Here is a 19,178-nt window from a genome sequence, read left to right on the forward strand (position 1 = left end):
ATGTTAGACTTCTCGGATCCACAACCCCTCCATAGTGGTGGAGGACCCATTAAAATGGTCCACCCCAGATGTCTTATGGATCTGATCCGAATGGATTCCTAAAATTGATCGGATTAGGACTGTTCTAGGGATGGCCGTGAATTTCTCCCCGAATCTCAGGGAGGCCGAATGCCAACGCATTTGGCCCCCCGAAATTGGCGGTGAAATTCTCTGTCCCCCTGCCCCCCCAGGATGGGACTGACCTCCTGCGAATGTCCCTTCCGGCTGCAGGTCCTGGCGGCGTTTCGGCGGCGTTTCGGCAGGGGCAGCGGCCGGTCTTCCGACTGGCTGCTGCCGCCGCCATTACAAAATAAAGTAAAAAAAACACAAAACCCCATGATAGGCTACGTAACGATTAACGTAGCCTATCACGGCTAGATTTCCAAAGTCAGCCGTAATAGGCTACGTTAATCGTTACGTAGCCTATCACGGGTGACTTTGAAAAAAAAAACGCGTACGCAAATGGCAGCGCCCATGGGTTTTGATTAACGTAGCCTATCACGGCCATGATTAACGTAGCCTATCATGGCTGACTTTGAAAATCTAGCCGTGATAGGCTACGTTAATCATTACGTAGCCTATCACGGTTTTTTTTTTTTCACTTTTTCTTTCGCAGCCGGGGAGACGGGGCGCTTCTCCCCAGCCTGAATTTCGGCCTGGCGAGGCAGGGCGCCTCCCCCCCTGGCCTGAATTTCGGCTGGGGGAGGCGGGGCACCTTCCCCCCGGCCTGAACTTCGGGGGGAGAACCGAAGCGCCTCCCCCCCACCGCGAAGCAAGCTGCGGGACCAGGTAAGTCCCTTTCATACATCACTAAGTGTTACTCCGCATGCTGTGGATAGAGTTAGTGAGCAGGGGGTGGCCTGTGGGAAACTGGTTTTGTGGGATTGGTTCCAGCTTCTTCCTTTTGATGAAGTGGACAAGGTGCTTTCATCTGTAAGGCCGACCACCTGCTTACTTGATCCTTGCCAATCTTGGCTCATTATGGGCTGCAGAGAGAAATTCGGTGAGGGGATCAGGGCGGTGGTGAACACCTCCCTTGAGGAGGGAGAGATGCCATCAGCTCTCAAGGAGGCAGTGATAAGACCGCTCTTAAAGAAGCCCTCCTTGGATCCCCAAGTTCTGAACAACTTTTGTCCAGTCTCAAATCTGCCATTTTTGGGCAAGGTGATGGAGTGGGTGGTGGCGATGCAGTTGAAGGCACACTTGGAAGAAACCGATTATCTAGACCCATTTCAGTCAGGCCTCAGGCTTGGGCATGGGACAGAAATGGCCTTGGTCACCTTGGTGGATGATATGAGGAGGGCTCTGGATAGGGGTGAAGGCTCCTTCCTTGTTCTCCTCGACCTCTCAGAGGCTTTTGATACCATTGACCACAGTATCCTCCTGGACCGCTTGGAGGGTTAGGCATTGGCGACACTGTATTGCAGTGGTTCCAGTCCTTCCTCTCCAGCAGGTACCAGAGGGTAGCACTGGGAGAGGAGATTTCGGACCCATGGCTGCTCACTTGTGGGGTGCCACAGGGTTCCATCCTCTCCCCAATGCTATTTAACATCTATGTGAAGCCACTGGGGGCTATCATCAGGAGGTTTGGGGTGCAGTGTCATCAATATGCAGATGACATGCATCTCTACCTCTCGTTCAAATCTTCACCAAGGTTGGCCGTAGAATCCCTGTCCAAATGTCTGGAGACGGTGAGTGGCTGGATGGGGAGGAATAAGCTGAAGCTGAACCCTGACAAGACCGAGGTACTTTTGGTGGGAGACAAGAGGAGGCTGGGGGATGTTGACCTGGTGTTGAATGGGGTACAGCTACCCTTGAAAGACCAGGTCCGCAGTCTGGGGGTCATTTTGGACTCCCAGCTGTCCATGGAGGCTCAGGTGTCAGCTGTGAGCCGGACAGAGCTGTATCAACTCCATCTGACACAGCAGCTGCGCCCCTTCCTTCCCGACCATCTACTCCTATCGGTAGTACATGCCCTGGTCTCCTCTCGTTTAGACTACTGTAATGTGGTCTACGTGGGGTTCCCCTTGAAGACGGTTTGGAAGTTGCAGCTGGTACAGAATGTGGTGGCTCGCCTGATTAAAGGCAGCCGCCAGCAAGATCACATCACTCCAGTGCTGAAGGAGTTGCACTGGTTACCAGTTGTTTTCCGGGCCAAATTCAAGGTGTTGGTTAACTTGGTTTTGACCTTTACAATCCTATATGGTTCTGGCCCAGCCTATCTTAAGGAGCGCCTCCAGCAACACCAGACAGGCTGCTTAACAAGATCAGCCTCGGATGGCCTTCTCTATGTCCCATCAGCCAGGATAGCTAGACTGGTGGGGATGAGGGAGAGGACCTTTTCTGTGGTGGCCCCCACTCTGTGGAACTCCCTCTCTAGGGAACTCCACCATGCCCCCACCGTGCATTAAAATGTGGTTGTTCAGGCAGGCATTTGGGGTGGGTTAGGGTATTTTAGAAAATGTTTTTATTGTAGAATTTTATTTTTTAAAACTGTTTTATTATATGCTGTACATAGCCCAGAATGGCTGGGTGACCAGCCAGATGGGCGATTAATAAATTTAATAAATAAATGCCACCTCTCTGTGGTTTCCCTCACCTACAGAATTTGATGGGCTAGTGAAGCCACCTCTCCTAGCAGGGAGAGAATTCCCTGTCCAGGCAGGGAGGGCAGGTTTAAGATCTTGATGAAGATCCCCATCTCCCATGGAGGACTTGTAAGGGATGGAGGAGTGTGTGTGTGTGTGCGCGCGTGCATGCGTGTATGCACGCATGTGCACATGTGTCTGTCTGTCTGTCTGTGTGAGAGTGTGCATATGTATGTGTCTGCGTACGAGGGAGACAGTGTGGAGGGGGGAGGCTATGTGTGTGATTGTGTATATTTGTGTGTGGGGGAGAGATGGACCTGCAGCCCCACTCACTGTTGGCTCTGGCCATGTCCACTGCCAGCATGCTTCTCCTAACCTACCACCACTTGAAGCCCTCAAGGGCAAAAATATTGCTGACCTTGCATTAGGCAGAGTGAGGCAACTGCCTCAGGCAGCAAATGATGGGGGCCTGGGAGCATCAGCGAGGTGTTGGGATGATAGAGCTGTGTGTGCCATGCAGCCTATCCAGTGTTCCCTAAACTAACCTGCTGCCCCATGGTTAGGCAAGTCAGAGGAATGTGTTTGTGGGGTGGAGTTCGATGAGATGTTGTTGGTTTGGTCCCCTGGTCTTTGGTCCATTTTCTGTTAACTGGCCCTACTCAGTCTGCAGCAAGTTGGGCCAGTTAGCAGATTTTCCGTGTTTTTCAGTTTGCACAAATTACAGCTGCAATTTGCACAGATCTCTATTTGTGCAAATTGCAGCCCCCCCCCCCAGGATACAAAAAGCCCTCAGAGTTCAGGGAAAACTCACATCTCAGCTCACAAATGCAAGCCAAGTTGGGCAGGGCCAGGGGCAGAACTCCATCAAGCCCCAAAAGGGCCGGATTTCCAAGTGACGGATATCCCCACCTCTGGTATGGTGGATGATATTGTCCCGTCTCTAGTAGTTGAAGTAAGATCCAACTGCAAGTCTGGTCGGCTTCTGGACATGGAGGGGGTGCATCTTTCCCATCACCTCAGGCACCAAAACGTCTTGTTTTTAAGTGTACTATGACAAGTTTTTTATACTAGAAGCCTTCTTATGATTAATTGTATGCTGACTTGTTTTTCTTTTAGCTATGCTGTTTTTACTGCTTTTATTTTATCGCTGATTTTCCAAATTGTTTTGTTGTGTTTTATGGAAATTATGTGGAAGCTACCTTGTGAGAAATTATTATATTATTACAAGCAGGGATATAAATGTGTAAATGAAGAATTAATATCTCTAACAGAAATAAGAAAAAAAATCTTCACCAGTGTTCAAAAGCTGCTACATAAATTTTAGGACGCTCCTGATTATTCTGTATAGTTTCTGGGAAGACATGATTGCTATGGGTGGGGGCTGACTGATTAGCTGTTTTCTCCAGTGGGTTATCTCACAGGAGATGAACCCACGGGATATATTGACTGTGTCTGGTTTCCATTTTGTTTTGTCTTTTCTATAAAAAGTCAAAGCTTCCTTCAAACATTATCAGACAAAATAAATAAAGCTTAGAGAGATAATTGTTTAATGACGTCGAAGGAACATGATTAAAATAGGATACCCTTATGAAATTTGCCAAAGCTAATAAAACACTTCTGCACCATCCACAGTATTTTCACCCCACTTATTAGTGTCAACTCTGCATATTTTTAGTGTCACTATTAAAATTCACGTTAGATCCTTTACTGTCATTTTTACAGCTCACATAGACTCTGACCCTTTTTGTTATTTTGACTCTACTAATTACAGTGCAAATAAAGAGGAAGCTAGGTTGGCCTTAAATGGTTCTTGCTAACGTAAAATGCCATTTTGGCTTTGTCTTTAGTTCTTTTTGTTATATAATCTTCAGAACTGAACTTCACTTAAGTAATATTGAGCAGTTGACTATTGTCTTTGGACACTGCCAGATTAAGGTAGTCATATCCGTTCACAGCAGTACAAACATTGGTTTGTGTAACTACAGATAGAACAGCTTCTTAAGCCTAGCAAGTTGAGCAGACCCAGAGAAAACATCCTCTCCTCTCCTCTAGCATAAGAAGAAACATATGAAGCATTGTATTCTTCTGTCCCTAGAGGCCCAAAGGCATATAAAAGGGAACATGTCTTTTCCAGTGCATTCCACACAAAATGTCTGTCAGCTGTTCTGTCACCTTAGCTCCACAATCAGCCATGATGATCAGGCCAAAATATCTGCCAACTGTACCAGCAGAAAGCACCTTATACCAGTCTTAAAGGTAAAAAAGGTAAAGGTGTCCCCAACCAGTCGTGTCCGACTCTAGGGTGAGGTGCTCATCCCCGTTTCTAAGCCGAAGAGCCAGCGCTGTCCGAAGACGCTTCCGTGGTCATGTGGCCGGCATGACTGAACACCGAGGTGCACGGAACGCTGTTACCTTTCCCGCCGAGGCGGTACCTATTTATCTACTTGCAATTTCTTGCTTTTGAACTGCTAGGTTGGCAGGAGCTGGGACTAAAGACGGGAGCTCACTCCGTCACGCAGCACTCAGGCCTCGAACTGCTGACCTGCCGACCTTCCAGTCTGCAGTTCAGCGTCTTAACCACTAAGCCACCGCGGTCCTTATATACCAGTCTTAGATGTTCCCAAATTGGTGCTTTTTTTTAAATGGCAGTAGTACTACCATAAATCATATCAGAAGGGCAGTTGGATAAGTCACTCTGAAATGGACAACAAATCCCAAAATAATGCCACCATTTCCAGGGTATGTATTTTACCTAAGAGTTGGCAGGAACCTAGATGTATTGCCAGTATATCCCCGACAAGCAGTTTGGCCTGGAGGAGAAGGCTATCAATGGCTACTAATCCTGCTGGCTATGTGCTACCTCCAGTACAAAAGGCAGTATGCCTATGTACACCAGTTGCTGGGGAACATAGGCAGGAGGGTGCTGTTGCATTCCTGTCCTGCTTGTGGGTTCCTGGTCAACAGCTGGTTGGCCACTGTGTCAACAAAATGCTGGACTAGATGGACCCTTGATCTGATCCAGCATGGCTCTTCTTAATTATTTCCATAGTTTTGTCCCTATAATTGCCTGTAGCTTTTGCCACATTTTGTAGGGGCCATGATCATTTAATAAGGATGCCTGTCCATATAATTCGTGCATCCATGCAGTCCCAGCTGCATCACAGTCCCACTGGTGACCTTGCATACTGATCATGGGGGTGGGGTACTGCTAAATGCCCCACTCAGGCCAAAGTTATGAAGAAGACCTATCTAGTGTTGCAGTTTCAAGAGTTTTATCAGTTTGATCAGATGTGGCCTAGTTACAGTGGGACTTTATGTATCTGGCAATCCTTGTGATCCACCATTACATGTTTTGCTGCTGCACTTTATACATTTGGAACACTGTTATTTTCAGGGGGGATTAAAGGTGTTTCTTTTTCAGGATCATCAGAGAAAGTTGGCCATCTCTCCTATTTACTCCTGGGAATCTGTACTATTCCCTGTTGTATTTTCCAAACAAGATGGGCTGCATCCAGTTCAAGTTAGTCATGTTTTCGTCCCATTACAACCACTGGGCTTGCTAGTCGTGACTAACATATCGTGTTGATTTCAATGGAACTAAAGCATAACTAACTTAGTCTGGGTCCAACCTGATCTTTTTTATCACAACCATCATGAAAGCTGATTTTCCTTTAAGTGATAATTGCTACAGTATGCTATGACAGTTTCTATAGTATCAATATTACACAAACGTAAGCAAAGACCATTAAACTTAATTTCTCTCATTTTCTTCTAGGGCTTTGGTAGTCCCTCTGGTGAATATTGGCTGGGGAATGAGTTTATCTTTGCAATAACCACCAGCCAAAGACACTATTCTCTAAGAATTGAACTAATGGATTGGGAAGGCAGCCGGGCTTATTCACAATATGATAGATTTTACATAGGAAATGAAAAGCAGAATTACAGGTGAGTCCAGATGTTTTTGTCAGTGGATTTTTTCACTGTGTACATGTAACTAATCAGAAACATATTAAGAAGCAGAGCATGAATATAAAACTGGAAGGTAGTTTTCAGTAGATGAAATGTGAGATAATATATGAAGCTTCTTTATATGAGCCAGACCATTTGGTATTGTCTACTCTGACTAGCACAGATGTTTTGGACTACAACTTTCCTCAGCACCAATCAGCATGGTCAATGATCAAAGATGTATGTATGCATGTATACATTTTCCCCAATAACTTTACATTGCTGAAATGCAGTTTTTATGTGCATCGTTCTTAAATATATGCATTTTGGTGCACTTTTCTCTAATATGCACATTTTGTGCATGAGCTGCACCATAAAGCTCACAAAAAGTCAGATTTCAGATCACAGCTCTGTCTTGGCTCACTGAAAAGTTCAGGAGGTGTAAATCCAAATGAGAGAGAGAGAGAGAGAGAGAGAGAGAGAGAGAAAGAAAGAAAGAAAGAAAGAAAGAAAGAAAGAACGAACAAACCTTGACAGAGGAAATGTATCACCCATTCCTAGGGAATACAAAGAGATGCCACCTTCCTTGTTTCTGGAGCAGCAGAAGTTGGCTTGGAGGAAGTTGGTTTGGGGGCTGAGGGTTGGGACTGGGCCCTGTTGTGCTTCCAGTGATGTCATTGGGAGCACAATGTGATACAATTTGATTTATAACTGGGTTTCGACATAACCCAACTATTAGATTTTTGGCTCATCCTAATGTACATCTTACAAATACTGGGAAGATATTATATGGTGCTTGTGTTTTGTTCTGTTTTTGAAACTATACAAGAAACCCCCCAAAGATTAATATTTCCCAAGATGGAAATATAAGGCTGAGATCATAAATAAAGAATAAACCATAATTTTTTCATTTACAAGGTAGTGATCTAATATCTGGGGCGGGGGGAAGAGGGAGAGATAAGCTGTGCAGTGCTTTCTCTAGCCAAGCTCAGTTTCTTATCTGTTGGAGCTAAGATCCAACTCTGATAGACAAATCTCGTGGACTTAATATACTGGTACCCTTCGCACACAGTTTATTGTCTAGTACAATGTCAAAGTCCATGAGGTCACAAGGTCATATGGACAATTTTCTCTTGATGCTTAAGGGCAGCCTGTACTTTGGCAGGCAAAGAAAGACAAAAGGACCATGGCCTTCAGCATTAGACTATAGTCCTTATCCAGTTGAAGTTAGTCATAATTAAGGCTATTGAGTAAGTTCTGGGGAGGAATCATAGCTCAGTGGTAGAACACATGCTTTTCATACATAAGCTCCCAGGTTCAGTCTCTGGAATCTTGAGTGTGAACAATCAGAAGGTAAGTGAAATACACCTACTTGAGACCCCATCATATATAGGATGGCTATGCATTACCTCTGGTATAAGAGTCAGCATATATCTGAATATTAGTTGCTATGGAACTCGAGCAGGAGGGTACTATTAGGGATGGCACAGCTGAGTCCAGACGTCCGACGGGCTCCCCCTCACTCTGCCTCTGGGCTGTGCCTGCCAAGCTGCTGACCCTGGTTGCCTCCCCCCCCCCCGGCCATTTATATTATTGTGTAGATGTAATATTGTGTAGATGGGGCCTTTACAGTCACTATGGGCACAATATTAAACATACGGAAGTTCCCAAGTTGCCATTTTTTTTCACGAAGTGGTGACCGTGGGAACAATGGGCAGTCACAAACAGCTCCAGGTAAGTGTGGGTGGCTCAGCGAGCATGGAGGGGTGCATGAGCAGGTCTGGGGAGTGTGAGCAGGGGGCAACGGCTAGTTGGGCAGGTGCCCAGAGAACCCAGACAGGGAGGCATCTGTCTGCCCCTAGGTGCTGTGTGCTCATGCCCCGCTTATGGGCTTCCTGTAGGCATCTGCTTGGCCAGTGTGGGGACGGATTGCTGAACTAGACAGGCCTTTGGTATAATCCAGCACAGCTCTTCCTATTTTCATATGGAGAGTTGCTGCAAGTCAGAGTAGACAATCCTGGGCTTGATGGACAAATAGTCTGAGCTGATATAAGGCAGATTCCTCAGTTCCTATTGAACTCAGTGAGATTTATTGTTGAGTAAATGTTCATGGGTTTGGGCTGTAAGTCCCACTGAAGTTAGTAGTGACTAATACTACCTAATTTATTTCAGTATAGGACCCTGTGTTTTAAGTAGTTTTTAATTCACTTTAAACTCAAAGTTTGTTATTAAAGCCAGCCAATAGCATATTCCATTGCTGTGTTGCTGCTATTATTGTTTTGGATTAAATCAATGGAACTAACTTAAGTCTCATGACAAAAACATTACCTTAGTCAGCTCAGTGAGAGCTGCCCCTCTTTTAAAATCATCTCCAGAGTCCAGAGGCCCTGTCAATTGGCCACATACCACTTTTGTTAGAAGCCACTTTCAGAAGAACATGGCCTTGAAAGGCAGCCAAGAAATTGATTAAGTTAATTAAAGACAGGTGGATTTTCATTAGTACTAACTAAGTGCAACTAACTTTAGATCCATCCAAACATGTCTACCTCTTTATAAAGAGCAAGGGTAGACAACCTGCAGCCCATGGGCCACATGCAGCCCTCTGCAGTTTCCAGTGTGTCCCATGGAGCCCTGAGGACCCTGCCCAGAGCTTTCCTTGCTGGTGATAGCTAGGAAAAGCCTTGGATTTCCTTTGGCAGTGCTATGGCTAGGGCTAGCAGAGGGGACCAGCCAGGTCCCTCATCTCTGACCTCTCCTGAGAGATCTGAGATAAAGGAATCATAGAAGAGTAGGGTTGGAAGGGGCCTATAAGACCATCGAGTCCAACCATCATGAAAGCTGATTTTACTTTAAGCGATAGTTGCTCTAAAGCCCTGTCTGGTAGGGGGAATGGAAAGAGCATGTGTCTTTGAGGCAGGGAAGAGTGTCTCTGTGTGTAAGTTGGGGGACACATGTGTGTACATGTGCCTTATCTATCTATCTATCTATCTATCCATCTCATGTCTTTATCGCCCCACAGCCGAAGCTCTCTGAGTGGTTCACAACAATCCATGCATGTGTGTGGGGTGGGTGGGGGGATGTGAATGATTGCATGTGAGTATATGAGCATGAGTGTATTTGCGTGTGTGAGTGTATGTGTGCCTATGGATGAGTGTGTGTGTGTGTGTGTGCGCGCGCATGAGTGCATCCCCTAGCACCCCAGCAGGCACCCTTCCGCCTGAAAAGCTTGTGCATTCTTCAATACAAGCAAAAAACAAAAAACAATTAAGAAGAAAAGCTCCTTGAGGATTTTACAGTCTAAAATACTGCGGAATTAATGAGGTGAATTACCAATATGCACATCCATTCATCCTGGGAGATTGACACTTGGCCAGTCCGTTTTCAATTTTTAAATAAAGCCAGAATGATCTTCGAGGCGTTACTGTAGGAACTTGTTACAGCCCTCTGAATAAAAAGTCTCACTTCCTTTGCCAATTCTAAGATGGCTGCATTAGCTGGCTGAAGGACTAAAGGGGGAAACTAAGCCTTAAGACTGAAGGCCACACAGCTGGCCCACCCAACACAGACCAGAGTGTGTTCATGCCATGGATGAAACAGCTTTCATTGGTTTGCATTGTACTTAACAAGCTCAAGAAGTGCCTACTGAGCTAAAATCCACCATTGTGGGGCTTCCTTGCGCTGTTGCTTTCTTGCAGCATTACTGCTTGCCAGCTGTATTTACTCTAAATATCTCTCATGAGAAATGGTATATTTATCTGCAGTTATTCAGCCAAGCAAATTATCTTTCTTGCTGATGAATCTATTAATGGTGATAATGATCCTACATCCAAAATCCTGTTAACAAAGGCACATAATCCAACAAGCATGCATTGCAGATTAATTTCAAATACCACCATTTCCAGGAAGAGCAATAATAGCCAGCAAATAAACTGGTTTCCAGGTTGGACTGGGCATCAGTTCAAGGAACCCTAAAATAGAAAGTGGGGGGAAACATGATTACTGGGGGTGGGGGAGCCTTGGGAGGTGGATGAAACCTTGTGTGTGAATTTATTACAGCAATGGCTTATCAATGGACAAAAAACTCTCTTCCAGCATTTCATAGCAATCACTGATGTGAGGATTCAGAGGCTATGAAGTGATAAATTGTGTCTGAGAAAATACGGAAAATCATTTTTCATGCTGTTCTACAGCACACTATAGAAAGTTTTGATTCAGCCTGGATCATTCCCAATTGGTGACTTCAGAAGTGATCTGTTTATTCTCCTTGCTGTTTGTATTTCTTTCTCTCTCCTACTTTTTATTAGCCTAAAGAATCTCTGATTTTAAAGCAGTAATGCTGAACACATGTACATTAAAAATATCCTCACTTTTCAAAATCATACAGCTGCAAAGTATTTTTCCTGGGAAGGCAGACTAAAATATATCTATCCCAGATGAATTATACAAAGTGCAAAGGAGCTTAGAATATTGGTTAATAATATGTGGCATTTACTAATCAATGCTGGATGATTACCTACTTCCTGCATGTCAAAGCATTTCATCTGATTTATATGTCCTTTAATATTACTTTCTGTCGCATGCAAAAAAAATAAATAAAAAAAAATCCAGATTAAATAGTTAGGATATCTTAAGTATCCATTTTAGGAAGGGCCGTTTATTATTTGTAGATTGATACATCTTTTAGATAATGGCCAAATACATATTTATTCATTCCTGTGGCCACATTAATATCTCATATATGCGTATCAGGAAATCAAGACAGTTGGACAAAAGACTTTGTAATCATGGAGAATGCTCATTTGTTTCTGGCATGGCTTAAATGTAGTGTTGAACTTTCATGTGTGTTTGTTTCAAATTAGGATATTTGGATGAAACAAATTTTCACATTAGAGTTCACATTCATCAGATGTATTTGATTTAAATGGTACAAGCTGGAATATAAACTTCTCTCTGATTTTGCAAGCAAAATTTATATGGGTATTTACTAAATAATGTGGCTTGGGGCAGCGGCAGCGGGGTGGGGGGTAATAAGGGGGAAATGTCCAAAATAAACACTAAAGACATTAGTGGAATACCAAATGACACATTAGGCTCAATATGGGTCTCTTTCCGAATCATAGCATCCTTCTGTCACATTCTCTGCTCTCACACATAATGTTTGGGACACTCATCTGATGTCATGACATTGTCATGTTGTGCTTTTCCCTACCCTAGCCAATGGCAGCTGCCAGGGGGGAGGCTGGTTGCTCTGATGTTACTAGGGCGGTGAAGCTGCTCTCTGAAGGAGTTCTGACTGGTTCTGACATTGGAGCCACCAGCTTCTACTGACAGCTGATGATGTAGAGCACAGGTGGGGAAATGCATGACATGATGACATCACAGTGGGAGGATGTGCTCCAGAAGACCAAGGTAAAGCACTCTGTTTATTTTATTGTATTGTACGGATCTTTAAACTGCCTTTCAGGATAAATTATCCTCCCAACATAGTTTACAATAATCAGTAAAACTAGGGAAGGGCCATAGCTCAGTAGCACAGTGCATGCTTTCCATGCAGACAGTCGTCCTGGGTTCAAATCTTGGCATCTCCAGGTACGTCTGGGAAAGAATCCTGCTTAGGGTTATACAGATTGTATAAAATATCTTCTATCCACATTTCACACATTTCCAGGTGACTTTTGTTCCATCATCCACTCATCAATAGATCTTTTTTTAGTTTCCAAATTGTACAAATTTGCACTTGCACAAATTTGCACTCACAAAACTGCACAGATTCCCCCCCCCACTAGCATTTTCATGCCTGAGCTTATGGGGGAAGTGCACATTTTCAGTAGGGATGTCAGAGAATTCCACCACGGACTCCAGTGAGACCAGATTGTGGCGGAACGGCCTCCCCCACCCCACCACCCCACGGAATCCCCCCAGGACGGAACGTACCTGGTGTTGGATCCTGCGGCTCCGGCGGCAGTGGCAGATGTGGCGGTGGTGGCTCTGGCTGGTCTCCCTGCTGCTGCTGGGCTGCTGCGGCAGCAAATGTCGGCCGTCATAGCAGCCGCCATTTGTGTCCTTGCAGTAAGCCATGATAGGCTATGAAAATACTTACGTAGCCTATCACGGCAAAGAGCAGGGGCACAAATGGCGGCCGCTATGCCATTTGCGTGGCTGCCTTTTGACGTGATAGGCTACGTAAATACTTACGTAGCCTATCACGGCTTACTGCAAGGACGCAAATGGTGGCCACTACGATGGCCACCATTTGTGGCTGCAGCAGCCTGGCAGCGGCCGGAACGCTGGCTGCAGCCAGCCCTGGCTGGTGGCTCCGTGGAGCCACCGTGGAGCGGAGCCAGCCAGGGAGGATTCCGGTGGGAGGGACAGAGCACCTCCGCCCCACCGCGGATTGACTGTCACAGAGCAAGGTAGGGATTTCGTACATCCCTAATTTTCAGCCCTTTTAAAAAAGTGTATGTTTCTATTACTATATTTGTGCAAAATTCCAGAAAGTCAGAAAAATGGTCTACAAGTCTGTGAAATCCACCAGGCTGGGGAAAACCTGGTCTGCTACAGAATCAGTGGGCTGGATTCATAAAAATCCAAACTGATTTGATTCTCCTGCGGATTTCTCCAACATCCCTAATCCTGCCTAAAACCCTGAAGAGCTGCTACCAGTCGGTGTCAACAGTTCTGAGCTAGATGCAGCAGTGATCTGACTTGGTATAAGCTACCTTGCTATGTACTGAATATAACTACACACAAACGACATTAAAGGTGCAATCCTATGCATGTTTAGACTACAACTCCCAGCATCCCCCAGGCAGCATGCCCCCAAGTCCCAATGTGGAGAGACAATCCAGAAGAATATTATAATTGATGGTATCGAAAGCTGCCTATAGGTCCAGGAGAGCGAAAACATTTACGCTCTCCCTCCGAATTCCACAGTGTAAGTCATCCATCCATCATTAAGGCAACTAAGGCAGTTTTCATTCCAAAACCCAGGTCAAAAGCCAAATTGGAATGGATCTAAATAGTCAATGTCCTCTAAGACTGTCTAGAGTTGACAAACAACCACTCAATCAAGGACCTTGCTTAGAAATGTCAGATTAGAAATTGGGCAATAGTTTTCCAAAGCCATGGGATCTAAATTTGTTTTTTTCGAAAGTGGCTTCCTTCTTCTTCTTGGGGTACAGCAATCTAGAGATGGGAGAATTAGCAAGCCTCATAGAGGCTCTCCGAGTTCCACCTCGAAATTCGGTCTACCTCATTTCCATTCCCGATGGTGAGCTTCTCACCCACCCACCAATGTTTGAATGGGGAAAGTATGCAGTCAGGTGCACATTTTTAAAAGTCAGCACCCGAATTCATACTTCCCTCCACTGACTAAAGTGTGAAAATGCATATTTTTTTTTCCAAAATGCACATTTCTAATCTGTACATTTTGCTAAAGTCCACATTTTGAGAATGAGTCTCACATGCTTGGGAATGTGCCAACTTTGCTGCAAAATGCCCTCGCATTTGCATTCAGAGGTACACAAGGGGCTAGTTCTGGTCTTAAACGAACAGAAATGAAATTCTTGTACATCCCTACAATAATCCCCTTTAATCCCAACCTCACCGTCCTAATTTAAGTGGGTTCCTGAGAGGATGATAATCAATCAGCTGCAGAGTTCATCACAATAGTTTTTTGACTATTTTCTATATTTTGGAATTATTCTCAATTTAGAGATTTATTTCCTTTGCTGGGCCACACAGCTTCTCTGAAATGACTTGCTTTGCTTCATAGACCCTTCTCCCACTTCCCTATATACCAAAACTACAGTAATCTAATCCGATGCCCATTAACAAGAGGCCTGTTTTGGAGCATTGCCAAGGTGTTCTATCATTTGAGTGACTGAAGTCCAAAGAGGCAGTATGTGAGCTATCAACAAACATTAACGAACACTGAGATATGTTGACTCACTGAAAGCTGATTCTATTATTCTTGTAAACGTTATAAACTCACAGCTGTAGCTTAATCCAATCCAATCCTAATTCGCACAATATGTCGACAGCTAGTCAGGACACATTCATTCATCATCCATCTCTTTCCACCCCCCATCTTTCTTAAAATGTTGTCATCCAGTATCAGCAGGTAACTGCAATAGATCTGGGCCATATGATTAGAAAAATCAAGGTGGAACACTGAATGTGATAGGAGCTGTCAGCAGAGTGAAGCTGGGCCAATGGAAGTAGGGGTGTTGTGGGTGCCCGAGTGGATCTGGGAGTCCATTGGATTCTCCCCACCCACCCACCCCCAAACCTGGCTCAGCAAGCTGCTGCCCCAGCCCCGCCAAGCCACACAAGCAGCCGGGACTTACCAGACCCATCTGCTCGCACCCAGCCTCCATCGGTCCTCCCTGCAAGCTGCCATTTTTACAGAAATTGGGGGCTCTAGATTTTCATATATCTAATGCTGCACACAGTGGCAGCTGCAAAGAGCCATTTCTGCTCTCTTTGTATATCTAATGTTGTGGGAATGGCCCTTCACGGCCGCTGCTGTGCGCAACTTTAGATATATGAAAATCTAGAGCCCCCCTCTTCCATAAAAATGGTGGCCCCCATAAAGCAGGCAGCTGCAGGATGTTCCCGGGTCACTCTCCGAGCCCCCTGGGGGCTGGCATGGATGAGTGGCAGTGGCAGTGCCTCAAACGCCCTCCAGGCACAGACTCAGGTGACTCTGACCATCCCTAACTCAAAGTGGCTTTATATAGGTGCCCAAATCTCACCGGCAGTCCCATGAGATTGTTCCTGCAGTCTTGGGAGATTTCGCTGAAGTCTCACCAAACTTGGGGGAAGAGACAGGGAGGCCTATATAAGGCCTCTCCCAACATGGCCCCACCACAGCCTACTGGCAGCCACCGCCTCATCCGGAGCTGGTCTAATAAAATGCCAGGAAGTGTCAATCCACATTTTTTTATTAGGGGTGTTAGGAGGCTGTATAGACTGCACCTTATATCTGACAAGTAGCAAAAAAAAGGTATTTGTGAAATGGAATATGAACAATTCATCATTTGCTCATTCTTTGTATGATTCAATACTTGTAATAGTTGTAAAAATGTTTGTCTGGAGAATAAAATAAAATAAAAAAAAACCAGAGAGAAAGTGGGAGAGGGTTGGGTGGCACAGCAGCAGTAGCTGGGGAGGTGTCCTCTCCATCTTCTGCCCAGAGAAGATGGGGAGGGTCCAGCATGCTGCTGGCCGAGCAGCATGACTGGCTGACACTCAGGGCACTGAGGAAGAGATGTGGGGCTTGGGGGCCATGGGCCCAGGGTTAGCAGCGCTCTGCGTTTTTTTATTACGTGGGAAGAACATAAGAAGCTGCCTTATACCGAGTCAGAGTCTTGGTCAATCTACCCTAGCATTGTCTGTGCTTCAAGGCCTAAAGTGGAAGGGGGATAAGGCTGGTGCTAGACCTTAGTGGGCCCTTGGCATGGCGCTGCTGGTAGGGATGTACGGACTGTGTAAAATCCGCTCTGTCTGTGTTTCGTGGATGGTCAGGTGCCTTTTGTTCCATTGTCCACCCACAGATGGATGTGAATTACACACACACACACACACACACACACACACATATATATGTTTGTCGTGTGGAAAAATATGAAATAATTACCTAAGTATTTACATAAGTATTTACAAAATTAACCTTAGTACATAAGATTTAGTGTATTGTCCCCCATCCCATTCAACATTTACTCAGCAGAAACATACGTATTTTCCTACAAATTTATATGTGTACATTTCGGGAAAGTAAAAAAATAATCTTCAAATCCATGGACTCCACGCTGCCTGAGGGGGTCATTCCATAGCAGATTCCGCATGTCATAACTCTAGAAAACTGAGCTCATTTTAATCCCTCTCGAATTTGTTCAGCAGCCCTAGCCGCTGGTGCCCCCTCACCAGTACCGGGGGGCTCCTGCTTGCTGCTGTTAGCGTCAGCCATTCCTTTCCTATGGATGTGTTCAACCGGCAGTGGCACCTGGGATGGGAACCAAATTGCCGGCCCCCTTAGCTTCAATCCACAGTGGGCCCAGAGAGGCAGAACAGGGCCAGCTCCATGTCTAGTTCCATTCTTACAGGTTTCCATCCTTTGCCACTAAAATTGAAACCAGCAGGGCATTTCAGGATGGCAGTTTCCTTTGGAGTACCTATACACTCACAAACTGCACAGAAAATGGGTTGATAGGTGCAGATTGGTTTATGGGACAGGGTTGCACAACCAAAACCCTATGCCCTCGTTCTTCTTTATTTCTTCTATTATTTATTTATTTATTTATTTATTTAATTTCATTTCTATACTGCCCAGTAGCTGAAGCTCTCTGGGCAGTGCACAAAAATTTAAACTCCAAGGTACAGCATAAAACAATATAAAATATGAAAGCGTAAAACTATAATATAAAAGTAACCTAGCAGCAATGCAGAAGTTTAAAATACAGATTTACAACAACAGAGCTAAAAGACTGGGAAGCTAAAATACTGGGAAAATAAAAAGGTCTTCACCTGGCACCAAAAAGAGTACAACGCATGTGCCAGGCGACCTCTAGGGAGCTCATTCCATAGCTGGTAACCTTAGCTCTTCCCTGGTAGCCACCTGCCTGCCTCACTTCCTTTGGCAGGGGCTCCCAGAGATGGACCCCCTGAAGATGATCTTAAGGTCCAGGCAGGCACATATGGGAGGAGGCGATCCTTCAGATAACCTGGCCCCAAGCAGTTAAGGGCTTTGAATGTTAATACCAGCACTTTGAATTGGGCCTGGAAATGGACTGGTAGCCAGTGCAGCTGGAAATGTTTAACCTGTTTTCAGGGCACACTGTCCCCACAAGACAGTTACATTTTTTAAAAAAAAAACTACCATCATATAGCATACATAGTAACTACAAATATACCATTACATTAAAAATCATTATGTTAAAACCATCAGCAGCTAACAGTTCATTTTACATAGCCCATTAACCAAACACTGACATACACAAACACACAGACACACACTTTATTTATCATGCTTAAATTTATGGGCTGCTTTTCCATCAAATTATTTTTAATAAAAGTATTAAAGTATTAATAATAATTTAAGTTCTCAAATTATTTTTGCGATAACTCTAATTAAAACTAATTAAAGCACCATCATTTTAAACACTGCAAGAAACAACTGCAAAAACCAATAGCAATTGAGCAGCAATGAAGATGACGACTCTCATATACAGTAGATAGGGTTTTTTTTTTCTTTCTAACTGAAAGCCACAAACCTCTCAATGTTGGAACTCTCTTGGGAGGGAAATATGAATTGTGCCAGAAAAATCCTACACACATTCCGATGTGCAAATGTAGGTGTTCTGCACCATTTCAAGCCTGAACAATCAGGGTTCCAAGTGATGCATAATGCCTACACACGTGCATGCTTATGTATGTGGGAGCCCCTTTCAGATATTGCAGCTCATGTGTGAAGGTCTGAGGATGGGACCAGAACGGTGATATCACGAGTGAAGCCAATGGGCATGTTTATTATTATTATTATTATTATTATTATTATTATTATTATTGCATTTATATCCCACCTTTTTTCCTCTTGCAAGGAAACAAAGGCGGCTTACATTATCCTCCTCCTCTCCATTGTATGTTCTGCTCTTCCCTCCACATTGACTGTATTGATGGAGGCATACTTCCGGAGCAGAATCTGGAGGATATGTGGGGGCTGTAGGGGGAAGGAGAGGACAAAGAAGTCCCATTCCGCCAGTGGTATCCATTCTGCTGGTGGGGCAAGGATGTTGGATCCAACCCAAAAGACTTAAAGGACAACAACAGACAAAGTCACAGGGTGGGTATTAGCCAGAACAGCTAAGTGCATGTCCAGAGGCTATATGCATCTAATTACCAAACACTGGGAGAAATAGAGAGTGGGCATCATTACTGTGCCCAGCTTATGGGGTTCCTGACTGGCCAATGCTGGAAAAAGAATGCTGAGCTAGATGGGCTCCTTTTGTCCGATCCTGTAAGAGTATTCTTAATAGGTGGCAGTCAGGATGTGATGATGCAGGAAATTGCACAAACAAACCATTTTGTGATCACTCTGATGGATGGAAAATAAAGACCTAGTGAATACTTGTTTGTGTGAACATACCCTGACAATCTAACACAAACCAAAACATCCATAAGGCAAGTGCAGAATTCAGCAGATAGGTTGCTGAGCGGGGCAGCCTATGGTGAACAAGTTACACCTTTGCTCGGTGAACTGCACTGGTGGCCAGTGTTACCTGGCCAGGTTCAAGGTACTATTATTGACATACAAGGGGCTAAACAACTTGGGACCAGGGTACCTGAGGGAGGCACCTTCTCCCATATCAACCTGCCCATTCACTGAGATCTAGAGCCTCCTGGTTGGTTGTCCCCTCACCTGCACAGGGATATTTGACAGCAACCAGGGGAAGACCTTTTCTGATGTGGCACCTCACTTTTGGAATTCTCTCCCTCCTTTATAGTGCAACAGATACTATCTTCAATGTCTTCCAGTGCCTGTTGAAAACGCATCTGTTTACCCATTTGCTGATTTTCATACCTAGCTTAGTAGATTTTTGTTTG

The 19,178-nt window shown here is 44.8% G+C and overlaps 1 protein-coding gene across 1 annotated transcript in view; it reads left to right on the plus strand.

Annotated features, from left to right (window-relative positions):
- ANGPT1 (angiopoietin 1) overlaps positions 1 to 19,178 on the plus strand; it is a 265,949-nt gene that overhangs the window by 214,808 nt on the left and 31,963 nt on the right. Inside the window, exon 7 of the mRNA XM_084847994.1 lies at positions 6,403 to 6,572. Coding sequence (XP_084704120.1) covers positions 6,403 to 6,572 — 170 coding nt within the window. The remainder of the gene's footprint in view (positions 1 to 6,402; positions 6,573 to 19,178) is intronic.

This window comes from Heloderma suspectum, chromosome 4 (genome assembly GCF_057233095.1).
Source record: "Heloderma suspectum isolate Gila_16-S chromosome 4, 16-S_ref, whole genome shotgun sequence".
NCBI lineage: Eukaryota > Metazoa > Chordata > Lepidosauria > Squamata > Helodermatidae > Heloderma > Heloderma suspectum.